This window comes from Elephas maximus, chromosome 6 (assembly GCF_024166365.1).
Source record: "Elephas maximus indicus isolate mEleMax1 chromosome 6, mEleMax1 primary haplotype, whole genome shotgun sequence".
Taxonomy (NCBI): Eukaryota; Metazoa; Chordata; class Mammalia; order Proboscidea; family Elephantidae; genus Elephas; species Elephas maximus.
In genome coordinates, this window is record NC_064824.1 from 15,380,624 (window position 1) to 15,393,177 (window position 12,554).

Genomic DNA, 12,554 nt, shown 5'->3' on the forward strand with positions numbered 1-12,554 from the left:
GGGGGGAAGAGGAGCAAAGGAAACAGACCGAGACCGTAACACGGCAGGGTGCTGTCCTAGAAGCTAAGTGCCGGCTTCGAGGAGGGTGAGCTCTGTGTCAAGTACTGTTGGAAGTGTAAGGAGAGAATGGTCTCAAACTTTCTTTGGACTTGGCAACACAGGTATTTCGTGACTCTCATAACTTTGCAAGCATGTTGGCATGAAGACCCAATGGAAGGGATCTCAAGAGAATGGGAGGCACATGGACACAGCAAGATTACATAGCATTGATAGTTAAAAGTTCATTTCCATCACCACAAGGGGACCCCATGTGCCTTTATAGCCACAAGCAGCGCCCGCTCCCCCCCCCCCCCGCCCCCAACTAACTTTTTAATGCTGAGATAATGTATCTTGACGGTAACAACGCCCGCTCGGAACAAAGAGCCGGGCCAGGAGCTAGGAAAGGTAAACGCAGCAGCCCGGGCATTTCTCGGCACGGCGCAGGCCTGGCTCCTTCCGCCGTACGAGCCCCGGCCGGCCAATAGCCGCACGAAAACAGAGCGGCTTCCGCCAACGATCCGCGAAGAGACGGAAGTGGGCAGCAAAATCTGCGCTCCGCTCAAGATGGCGGACCTCCACCGCCAGCTGCAGGAGTACCTGGCGCAGGCTAAAGCGGGAGGGTCAGCGGCCGCGGTGCCGCTGCTCAACGAGGACCAGGCGGAGGAACCCGCGGCGGAGAACCGCACACCGGGGCCGTGGCTGGGCCGCTCGAGCTTGCGCTGGACGTGGGCGCGGAACCCTGAGGGACCGGCGGCAGGAGGCCCTGCGTGCCTGCCGAGTGTGACTCGCACGCAGAGGCTGGCGGCGAGCGGCGTGTGCCTGCTGCTGGCCGCGCTCTGCTTCGGCCTGGCCGCGCTCTACGCGCCCGTGCTGCTGCTGCGCGCCCGCAAATTCGCGCTGCTGTGGTCGCTGGGCTCGGCGCTGGCGCTGGCGGGCGGCGCCCTGCTCCGAGGCGGCGCGGCGTGCGGGCGGCTGCTGCGTGGCGAGGAGGCGCCGTCACGGAGCGCGCTGCTATACGCGGCCGCGCTGGGCGCCACGCTGTACGCGGCGCTAGGCCTGCGCAGCGCGGTGCTCACGGTGCTGGGCGCCTGCGCGCAGGTGGCCGCGCTGGTCTGCCTGCTGCTGGGCCTGCTGCCCTGGGGCGGCGGTACCGCGCTGCGCCTTGCCCTCGGGCGTCTGGCCCCGGGCACCGGCCTCGCTAAAGCCCTTCCCGTGTGAGCGGTCGGGAGACGTGGAGCCCGCCGTGGAGCCTCCGGCCCAGCCAGGTGCCGCGCCCGCGCTGAGGACACCCACGGCCGCGCAGCGACGGAGGGTCGCCGACCGGCGGCCATCTGCAGACCCGGCGGCCGTCGTGTGCTGAAACACGAGGACTTTGGGAAGCTTCGGTTTCGGCGTTCAGTACTCTGAAAACACGAGAGCTTGTCATTGAATTGGTGATATATGCTTTTGCATTAACCGTGATCTTAAAATGAGCTCAGTAAAAAAGAATGGCTCTTCGGTTTTAACTAGCTGCTTTTGTGATGTATCTCTGGTTTACGTGTTGCCGTTGTCGATTGTTAATGGCTAAGCTAGATTAGCCTCATTACCTCCCTTCCCCTCTTTATTTTGCCATGCCTAAGACTTGGATGGAGCCCTGGTGGCGCAGTGCTTAAAAGCTCAGGCTGCTACCAAAAGGTGGCGGTTCAGATCCACCAGCTGCTCCTTGGAAACCCTATGGGGCAGGCAGTTCTGCTCTGTTCTGTAGGGTCGCTGTGAGTCGGGATCAACTCCAAGGCAGCGGGTTTGGGTTTTTTTTTTTTTTTTTTTTTTGGAAGGCTTGGAAATTATGGTGCGGTAAGGTGTCCTCGTGGCTCAACTGTTAAGTGCTTGGCTGCTAACGGAAAGGTTGGCACCCACTCAGAGGGCCCCGTGAGGATGACAGCCTAGAAAACCCTATGGAGTATTCTACTCTCACATGGAGTCTCTGAGTCGAAATCGACTCAGCACCTGACGACAACATGAGGGTAGCAGAAGCACTTTAATGATATTCAGCCGCTGGATCTTAAAAAGCACTTGAGACGGTTTACCTGGGCTTTTTTTTCAGTGATGGAAATAGTCAATATGGTGCATTCAAGAAAGATTAGTTCTGTATTAGACAAAGCAGTGGACCAAAGGGGAAGGTCTTTTGTCCCAAGTAGCACGGTATCTAGTGAGGTACGTGTAAACGGTGGTGGCTTCGGAATGCTTAAGGTCTCTGAGGAGAACTGGTCTAGGGAGACCTTGGAGATGGCAATTCTACATCGAGTTACCATATTTGATGGAAGCCATGGATTTTTACACGGTCTAATTGTCACTCCTAATTTAATGATATGCTTTTTAAATTGTAGTTTAGAATTTGTAGGCTGATCTCAAATAATGCAACTAGGATGTTTTGCCATATCTCGTTGCCAAATGCTGTTGTTTTAGAAGCTAATTACATGTCTTAATTTATTGCCAGGAAGTATGGGCCAAGTGTTGTGATGAGTCCAGAAAATGTCTATATGTGTTTTGTCAGTAGCTAGGTATTATCAACTCGGAAGCAAAATGTATTTAGAGTTTTGAAATTCCATGACAGTGGTTCTCAGACTTGACTGCACATCAGTGACTCGAGGAGCCAAACCTCGGGTAATTTACATCAGAATCTCGGGGGTAGGACTAGGCATCAGTGTTTTTATAAAGCTCCCCCAGGTGAGTCCATGTTCAGCCAAGGTTGAGAACCACTTTTCTGTGTACTGGTTTGCATATAAATTTGAAAATAACTGATGTTTTGGGGGACTGGGATCCCACGTTGCCTTAACAGGCTGTGTCCGGCAGCGATAGAGCACTGCCTTGTCCACCCCCACTCCACCCCACACTTGGGTTCCTAGGTCCGGTCAGTGTGTGGGCCGTGCTCCAGAAAGTGACTCTGAAGTGACCTCATCCACAATAGAGGCTTCCAGGGTACCCCCACCCCACAGTCAGTGTTCCCTTGTCTCCATATCCATGATTAGGGCTACATACCTCGAGAGGGTGCTTCTAAGAGCAAATGCACTGTTTCAGGGAGTGATGTAGTTTTTAATTGTAAAGCTTTTTGCTGCTGGCTGCTCTGTCTGGGGCTGGGAAGAAGGAACTCTTCCTAGTCCCTTCGTTACATTTACGTTCCAGTAGTGGAAACCCTGGTGGCATAGTGGTTAAGTGTTATGGCTGGTAACCAAAGGGTCAGGAGTTCGAATTTGCTGGGCGCTCCTTGGAAACTCTGTAGGGCAGTTCTACTCTGTCCTATAGGGTCGCTATGAGTCAGAATTGACTTGATGGCACTGGGTTTGGTTTTTGGTTTGGTTTAGTTCCTCTAGAATGGTTGTGGTTTGCATGGCTTAAAACTGTATTTTTATGTTGTTGGTATTATTTTTTTTAAATCAAACTTTAAAAATTCTTTCCCAACATTTTTTTAAAGAACTCAAGCCTTATAAAATTCAAAATTAAAAGCACAATCTTAAATATGTATTTTGACACTTTTAAAATGCCATATATATACAGATGTATATATAAATATATGTCCTTAGTATTTAATAAATGCATAATGTAGAGACTCAGGTTTTTTCTAATTTGTTCTCAAAATATGATCTGGTTTGCTTACTGAGGTGTACTGTGTTTTTAAAGTTACAGCCTAAATGTTAAGATGATAAAATTCTTACCACATGAATCTCAGGAAGAGAACCCTAATTTAGATATGGGTGTGGTTTCTGGATCCCTTTTTAGCTTCTCAGAATTTGAACATGATTTCTTTTTTTTTTTTTTTAAGCTATACCAGTGGAGGGTAAATAAAGTCCACAAACGTAAAGCAAACTTGAGACTCCTAATACTGCTTTTACAGTGTGGTGTTGATCCATTAAGCATTTTTAATTCCAAAGGAAACTGAAGATTACTCATTTGAAGTCTCCCAAGCTCTAACATCCAAAAAGCAGTGTGTCTGGTCGATATTTTCTCAGTGTTTCCACAGAAACAAGTTAGTGTGTACTATTTTTCACAGTGATAGAGAACCAGTTAAGAGGTGTTCATATACTGTACAACTATCTCAGTATCCCTAAGTAGCCATTAAGACTTCTAGCACCACTAAACTTGCCAGTCTGGTGACAAACTGGAGGTGGCTATGGGACTGTATTTTTACTAAAATTTTCTTCTTATGAAAACAAAATAAGGGTCAGTACAGAAAATACCATGGGTTATCTCAAATTGGACTTTTGCCTTCTAGTCTATTTAAAACTGGAGGAACGGACAAAAACTTCCTGGTTTAACTTAGAACTGTCCTCTGCCTTTATGGTCACCAAAAAGCTGGCTTCCATCACATACCTCTCCTCATCAGAAACAAGGCAATTCAAGTTGAAGGTGGGGTCACTAGAAGACTCACCCAGGAGAAAGCATCTACTTGGATTTTCCGTCTGCCAGGGCATGTCTCAGGCTTTAAACCTACTTCAGACTACTTTAGAGTAGGTTTAAAGTGTTTTCTCACTCTGTACTAAAAAGTGTGATAGAATAGCCATGTGAGAATTTGTGTAAAAGCAAGATGATGACTTAGAGGTTCCCATCAAATATGCTCGTGTATATCGGCAGTGGTGTGCACTACTTACTTAACAGATCGTGTTCGATGGAAACTAAAGTATTTCCTGGAAGTAAGCACTTCACAACTAGTTATTTTCCGTTAATTCTTGCGTAAATCACATTCTGTATTCATACAAAAACAACATTTTTTTCTCTGACAAACTGTACATATAGAAACAAATTTCCAATTAGACATGAACCTAAATTTGTGGAGGTGCTTCATGTCTCATGACACTAAAAAAAAAAAAAAAAGAATTCCAGCTTTATCTTCACAAAACAATGCAGGGTTAGAGCAATGGGGGTGGACAGGACAGAACAAGGCCAGCTACTACTTCCGGGGAAGCAGCAGCACAAGTCTCTTCATCTTGAGGACCTCATTGGGGACTCCTGGATTCAGTAGCCACAGAAGAGTTCAGGGATACCGTGGTACAGGCTTCCTGTTGTTTCTCTTGGTGAGTCCATAAGAAATTCTTAAATACTGTCCAGAGAGGCCTAAAGGTGCCTAGTCCCAGCTTCTACCGGCCTCTTCCACCACCCCTTGAAGCGCCTCGCCTTGGTGGCCCAGAGTTCATGTTACTCCCTCTACCCCAGTTACTGCCACTCCTGCTCCCTCTAGAAGGGGTACCACTGCCCGGAGGGCCCCCAAAAGGTTCATCTCGGTGGTACCCATCATGATGATCACCATCCAAGGAGCTGGGACGCCCAGATTTTGGCACTCTCTGGGAAGGTCCTGGGCCCCCTCGGCCTGAAATGAAACATTGATTTCACAGATGACTTTCTTAGTAATAGACATTATCAATACCTTGTCGTACAAACATTTACTCTATGGTGACAGTGGGATACCCTGGGTCTTCCTTAAAAAGCTTCTGAGGACATTAGTAGTGGCCATCAGAACACTGAAAAGTATGTCTTAGAAACTGAGCTGACTCCTCAGGTGACTGGTGAGCCTTCGCCCTCCATGCAGCCCCTCTTGACTACCACCTCATTTCCATGCTAGCTTGTGGTCATACTTCTTGGCTCCAACTAGTCCCAAGGCTGTGGCAGAGAGGACATGAAGCCAAGGGAGTCCCCCACCACACCTACATCCTTAGGGCTATTATGACGCAAAGTCTGAAAAGAGCTGACTTGGCTTTGGAAGCAACCACCAGGCCAGACCACGTGCTGTTGACTTTTGGTGACCCCATGTGTGTCAGATTAGGACTGTGCTCCACAGGGTTTCTGATGGCTGGTTTTTGGGGAGTAGATCACCGGGCCTTTCTTCCAAGGAACCTCTGGGTGGACCCGAACCTTTCGGTCAGCAGCTGAGCACATAAAATGTTTGCACCACCTAAGGGACTCCTTGGAAGCAACTACAAAATCCACACTGCTGACAGAGTTAATTATGACCATTTCAGCCAGGATCAGGGTTTACTGGTGACTGCTCCACTACCATGTGGCCCCTTGGTTTCTTTTTTAAATAGCTATGTGAAATATTTCCTGAAGAACAAAAGCATGAAAAGAAAAACGCTGGCTTTTGGAGTTGTTTTTCCTAGGGATAACTATGTTTCAGACTTGGACACACAAAAATAGTAAAATTCTGTAATGCTAACATGTCTTGAAATTTTTTTCCCCATGAAATGATAGGATTTTGTCACATCTCCCATGGTAAACTCTCAGAACTTTGTTTTACTATAAATTTTTAAAAGGAATTTGAGTCCAGTTATGCTCAAGAGGTTAAGAAAACTACCAAAGGAATCATTTCGGCTTCTCAGGAACCACAACGTGGGGCCACCTGAGGATGCCTGGGCAGGGAAGGTGTCTGCTACCCCATCATTTCCACACTAGCCACAAGTTCTTGGACAACAGTCCTACATGACTGTCACGAGTGCCCACGGAAGTCCACGATTACACCGCACCGACCAGCTACAAAATGCATGTCTGGGCAGGGAAATGTTCTGGTCGTGCGTTAAGTAGTTTCTGAGAGTTCTGCTCCGAGAAGGACCAAACAGCTCTGAAGACCAAAAAGCAGAACTTTCTAACAGCAGGACTGTAAAGGCCAAGCAGGTTAACCCGAGGATGGAGCATAAGCTGGGGCAAAAGGGCAGCCTTTCTAAACAGCCTCCAAACCACACCACACACACAACCTTCCCAGCCTAACCTGAGACTGAGCTGTAGTTAGCATTTGGTGGCTACTGGTTCTGGCTAAAACTTAGTGCCACCTATAAAACAGAGATCCCAAGTGTCAAGTTGTAGAAATAACTGAATATCCCCAGGGGGCACTCCTCCCAGATCATGCTCCCCAAAGTCTCTGTGACGCCTGGCACTCAGTCCTTCTCGGCCCAGACTATAAAATGCAACACAGAATCTGGGAGAGGATAATTCTTCCCCTTCCACCAGGATGCCGTGGAGGGCAGCAGGAGTCTCACAGGAAGTGACCTCAGTAGGGAGAGTGGTGAGGCACCTTGACAAATAGCAGAGTGAAAAACATGAATGACCCAGGGATTCCTGGAAGCAAGTGAAGGAGACTCGTCCAGGTGAGAGCTCCAGCTGGCTGTGGTATGGGCATAAGCACTACATCTGTGCCACGTTTGGAAATATGTCCTCCACATTGGAAATAGTCCACACCCTGGGTGGGCAGAATGGAGAAAGGACCCCAACCACCCTATTAGGGAAAGACGCAACAGGCACAGACTGGGTGGGGCCAGCCTGGAGACTTGGCAGACAACAGCTCCTGGACTCTAACCACTGGCCTCTTACCTTTGCCACCTCGATCTTCCGAAGGCCCCCCAGGGGCTTCCATTTCTCTGTGCTCAGAAGTCGCTGGCCCGTCATGCCAGGGGCGCTTTCGGGGTGGCAGTGATGCCATGTCCATGCCTTGGAGAGAAGAGGACCGTTCTCTGCTGGCTGGGGAATGACCATCATGGGGGGCATGATCAGGGCGAGGGGCATCACGGAAATGTTCGTGACCTGGGCCTGAAACAAGAACCATGGTTCCAATGAGGCTAAAGACCCAACAACCTCATTATATTAAAGTACAGTGTAAAGTACAGTCTCCATATTTAAACAAGTGGAAATCATACTGTTGAGGGTAAGCAGGACTTGAGAACCAACATTCATTCATGCAGGAAATACTTGCCGAGATACCCACTATAGGCCAGGCCCTGAAGTTTACAAGTCACATCATGAATACACAAAAAGTTCAAGATTAGAAATTAACCAAACCAAGCTAGCTGCTGTGGAGTCAATTCTGAATAATGGTGACCCCATGTGTGTCAGAGTAGAACTGCTCCATAAGGTATCCCGTGGCTGGGTTTTTTTCAGAAGGCTTTTCTTCTGTAGAAGTTAACATACCTCCTAAAACAGGAGAAGGCAGTATGGGGAGAGTCCGGAGAGCCAGATCTCATTTTACTCTCAGGATATCTGTGCACCCTTAAAAATGATTGAGGACCTCAACAAGATTTCATTTATGAGAGCTGTATCTACTAATATTTACCATATTAGCAATTAAAATGGAGAAAATTTTAATTCATTAACTAGATTTTCTAAAACAAAAAACCATTACGGAAAACCATAGCCTTGTTTTATATTTCAACAAATCTCTTTAATGTCTGGCTTAATAGAAGAAAGCTGGACTCTCCTATCTGCTTCTACATTCAATCTACTGGTGATAAAACGCTTTGGGTGACGCGTATGAAGAAAATCCAGCCTCCTAAGGACATGCAAGTTGGAAAAGAAAGAACCGTGCAGATCCCTGAAAGGGGCTCAGGCCCCCTGGGGGTCCCTGGACCACACTTCGTGGACTACTGGTCTGGAATCACCCCTTCCTTACCTGGCTCTCTATTTCCATCCCAGGAGTCTGGTTTCCGTCCTCCTTCAAAGCGAGGGAACTCATCAGGAGTGGGAAGTAAGCCCTTCCTTCCTCCTGCAGGGGAACAAACACTACTGCTCTCACAGACTGTTCCCAGCATGTTCACAACAACCTAGCTCTGCTGCCCCTGTCCTTCACAGACAGGGTCCCCCACGCACTCTCACCTCGTGGTGTACCCCGACCTCGACCCCTGAGATCTCTTCCTCGGGCTGCTTCATCAGAAGCATCAAAATTCTCTTCTGGACCAAATTCTTCAGGACCAGGAAACCCATCTCTTCCTCTAGGGGGAGCACGGCCTTCATGTCTTGGGGGGGCTCCTCTTCTGAAGCTTTAAAGAAAAAAATGGCATACTCCTCTAATATGCTTGGGTTTCCAGAGGCTTATCAATATGAGAAAATAAGATTTAATGTTAAATGGGAGAAATACAAAATAAAATTACGTATTTCTAAAATATAAATTTTACAATCCCAATATGAGAAGCAAAAACAGACAGGAAGCAAACATACCAGAATGTGGTAAATTAACTTAATTTTCTTAGGCTTTGAGGAACACTTTCTAAAGCGCTTGTATTATGCCAGCACCGCCACCACCGTCCGTTGTAGCTGGTACTACTAGCTATACCAATGAGAAAACTGAAGCACAGAGACGTCAAATCACTTATTTAAGGTCACACAAGCAGTGTTCGTTGGGATCTGGGCTCAGCCTGTGTTAGACTCCCCTTTACTGCTAGCTCCCTTTACCACTCCTCACTAATATCTCTATTTTTTTTTTGTACTGAGTATTTATATAGTCAGGAAAAAGGAAGACACTGATTCATTCCTGCCAAGAGTACCAGACACATTTGGGGCACCTGCTCTGCCATCCATCCGAGCCCCCTGGCCTTACTCAGAAGCAGGCCTAAGAGGCCCTGAGCTTCCCCACGGCCCCACTCCACAAATGCCTGGAGCAGGGTGGGCAGTGGCTACGGGCAGCCCATCCATAGGCTAGTTGGCAACTTTACCTTCTGTCAGAAATTCTGAAACTGGGAAACCAAGCTGATTAAGTGTTACTGAAGGAGAGAGGCTACATGGTAGCATCAGTGCCACAGCCAGAGCTTGAGGGAGGCAGCGGACATGGTGTGCAGGGTGGGAAAAGTGCAAAAGCACACCAAGGGAGCCACGAAAACCAGGCAAGGGTCAGAAGGTAGTGAGGGGGCAGGCCAGTCTGGAAGAGTCGCCCTGCATCTGGCCTGCCCTGGCCCAGGCTGGCCTCCTACTTTTTCTTGAGTTTCCAGTCAGTTGACTTTTTATCCCAACATTTTTAAAAACTTCACACCTAAGAACAGCACAATGAGCACCCATACATTCTTCACTTAGATATGCCAATTCTTATCCTTTAGCCACATTTGCTCTATCTTCTATTCATCTATTTACAAATACATACTTTGAACCATCTGAAAATCAGTGGCAGACAATATGACGCTTCATCCCGAAGTACTTCAGAATGTTTCTTCTAAAAACAAGGGCTTTCTCCTACATAACCACAATACCATTACTCTCCGGAATATACAACTTTATTTCATATACAGCCCAATTCAAATTTCCCAACTGTCCCCAAAATGTCCTCTATTGGATCACATATTGATACTCAGTGGTCACGTCTTTTTACCAAAAAACCAAAACAAACCCATTGCCGTCGAGTTGATTCACACATAGCGACCCTACAGGACAGAAGAGAACTGCCCCATTGGGTTTCCAAGGAGTGCCTGGTGGATTCGAACTGCCGACCTTCTGGCTAGCAGCTGTAGCTCTTAAACACTGTGACACCAGGGTTTCTATGTCTCTTTAGACTCTAATCTAGAACAGTCCCTGTCCTGTATTTTGTCTCTCATGGCCTTGATATTTTTAAAGGGTCCAGCCAGCTGCTTTATAGAACATCCCACAATTTGAATGTCTCCAACTGTTTCCTCAGGTAAAACATTTGTGAGAAGAATACTGCTGAGGGGAGGCAAGTGCCTCAGTGATGCTGGTTTGTCTTACTGTCAGTGACGTAAAGGTGATGCTGCGGCTAGATTCACCATTTCAGAGGTCCATTTTCCCTTTGCAGTTAGTAAGTGATCTGTGGGGTGATACTCTGGCATCCTGACAGCAGCCTGTTTCCCCACAAGCTTTTGGTCCGTGGTTTCAGCACCCACTGATGACCCTTGCCTGAATCAATTGTCACATTGATTACTTACAACCAAGGTGATTTTCTGTCACTCCTCCTATGTTTCTTACTTGGCATTTTACTGTAAAAAGGGCCTTTTCCTTTTCCACTTGACCTATCTTTTTAATAACCCTTTTGGTTCTGAGAATCACGCTGCCTGCAAGCCAAGTGGTTATGTCCAGGACACCAGCTGAAGTAACAACTTGCAGTGACAGTGGTCTTAGCCCGGCAGAGGAGGAGATGGGGGCATGAAGAGTGTCCCCAGACAGGCTCAAGGAAGGACCCAAAGCACTCTAGGGCTCTTCCTGTATGACTACCCACAAGATATCCATTAGATGTTGGTCCTAATTACAAAGACATACAGAGAATCTAGTTTGCCCTAATTAGGAAATGCCTTCTAATGAACCTAGCCTAATTAATACCCCTCTACACTTAACACGATGCATTTATTCAACAGACAGTCTTGCTCTCAGTCTGAAGGACATAGTGATAAAGAAGCAAAGCCCTTGCCCTCATGACATTTACCTTTTTGCAGGAGATACAGGCAATAAATATATAAATATTCTACTCAGTGTCAAGCAGGGCTAAGTGCTATGAAGAAAATTAAAGCAGGACAAAGAAGCTGGCTGTGACAGGAGGAGAGCTCAAGAACCCGGAAACGGGGGCACAGCTGGCACACTGAACAACAGCAAGGAGCCAGCATGGCTTTCTCCTGTGGCCACACCTAGGCTGCAAGTCTGCCACTAACACAGGAAATACAACACAAATTGAGCATAGTGGAAGTCCAAATTTTGCAAGATTCAAGAAGCCAATAAATAAATTCATTCAATGGGGAAAAGTCACTTCAATAAACGGTGCTTAGACAATTGGATTTCCACGTGCAGAAGACTGGATCAGAATCGAAGCCTCACACCATGCACAAAAACCAATTCAAAATGGATAAAGGACCTAAATGTGAAAACTAAAACCATAAAATTCTTAGAAGAAAATATAGGGGTGAGACTGCAGAGCCTCGTTTTTAATGATGGGTTATCAGATATGACAAGAGCACGAGCAACAAAAGGTAAAATAAAGGACCTCATTAAAATTAAATACTTTCCTCCATTAAAGAACTTCATCAACAAAGTGAAAAGACAAACTACACTGGGAGAAAATTTTCGGGAAGCATATATTCAATACCTGTTGCCATCGACCCTACAGGACAGAGTAGAACTGCCCCATAGGATTTCCAATTAGGAGCTGGTGGATTTGAACTACTGATCTTTTGGTTAGCAGCCAAATGCGTAACCACTGTGCCACCAGGGCTCCATATATCCAATACCAAAAAAACCAAACCCAGTGCTGTCAATTCTGACTCACAGCAACACTATAGGACAGAGTAGAACTGCCCCACAGAGTTTCCAAGGAGCGCCTGGCAGATTTGAACTGCCGACCCTTTGGTTAGCAGCTGTAGCACTTAGCCACTACACCACGAGGGTTTCCGCCCACATATCCAATAAAGGTCTAATATTCAAAATATAAACATCGACATCTTAACAACAAAAAACTCAGTCAAAAAATGGGTGAAGGACTTGGACAGCTCACCAAAGAGGATATTTGCATGGCCAATAGCCACATAAAAAGATACTCCATGTCACTAGCCATTAGACAGATGCACATCAAAGCTACGATGAGAAACCATCTCACCCCTATTAGAATGGCAATGACCAAGACATGCAAGTGTTGATGAGGATGTGGAGAAACTGGAACCCTCATCCACTGCTGATGGGGATATAAAATGGTACAGCCACCGTGGAAAAGAATCTGGTCGTTCCTCAAAAAGGTGAACACAGAGCTACCAGACTGCCCAGAAATCCCAATCCTAGGTATATACCCAGAAGAAGTGAAG

At 46.9% G+C, this 12,554-nt stretch overlaps 2 protein-coding genes across 3 annotated transcripts in view; one reads left to right on the plus strand and one right to left on the minus strand.

The window, feature by feature from the left end:
* The first annotated feature begins 554 nt into the window (after window positions 1-554).
* SFT2D3 (SFT2 domain containing 3) lies at window positions 555-3,555 on the plus strand. Its single transcript, XM_049889107.1, has one exon. The coding sequence runs from the start codon at window positions 604-606 to the stop codon at window positions 1,255-1,257; it is 654 nt and encodes a 217-aa protein (XP_049745064.1). The 5' UTR covers window positions 555-603; the 3' UTR covers window positions 1,258-3,555.
* A 1,050-nt stretch (window positions 3,556-4,605) lies between these two features.
* Window positions 4,606-12,554, minus strand: part of WDR33 (WD repeat domain 33) — a 125,075-nt gene continuing 117,126 nt past the window's right edge. Inside the window, exons 20-23 of one of the 2 annotated variants that reach the window (XM_049889110.1) lie at window positions 8,647-8,810; window positions 8,444-8,536; window positions 7,372-7,587; window positions 4,606-5,380 (exon numbers count right to left, since the gene is read on the minus strand). In XM_049889110.1, coding sequence (XP_049745067.1) covers window positions 5,151-5,380; window positions 7,372-7,587; window positions 8,444-8,536; window positions 8,647-8,810 — 703 coding nt within the window. In that variant the 3' untranslated portion in view covers window positions 4,606-5,150. The remainder of the gene's footprint in view (window positions 5,381-7,371; window positions 7,588-8,443; window positions 8,537-8,646; window positions 8,811-12,554) is intronic. The other variant, XM_049889109.1, reaches the window with a different exon arrangement.

Coding starts and splice junctions, on each gene's coding strand:
- SFT2D3 (XM_049889107.1), top strand. CDS start 604: ATGGCGGACCTCCACCGCCAGCTGCAGGAGTACCTGGCGCAGGCTAAA.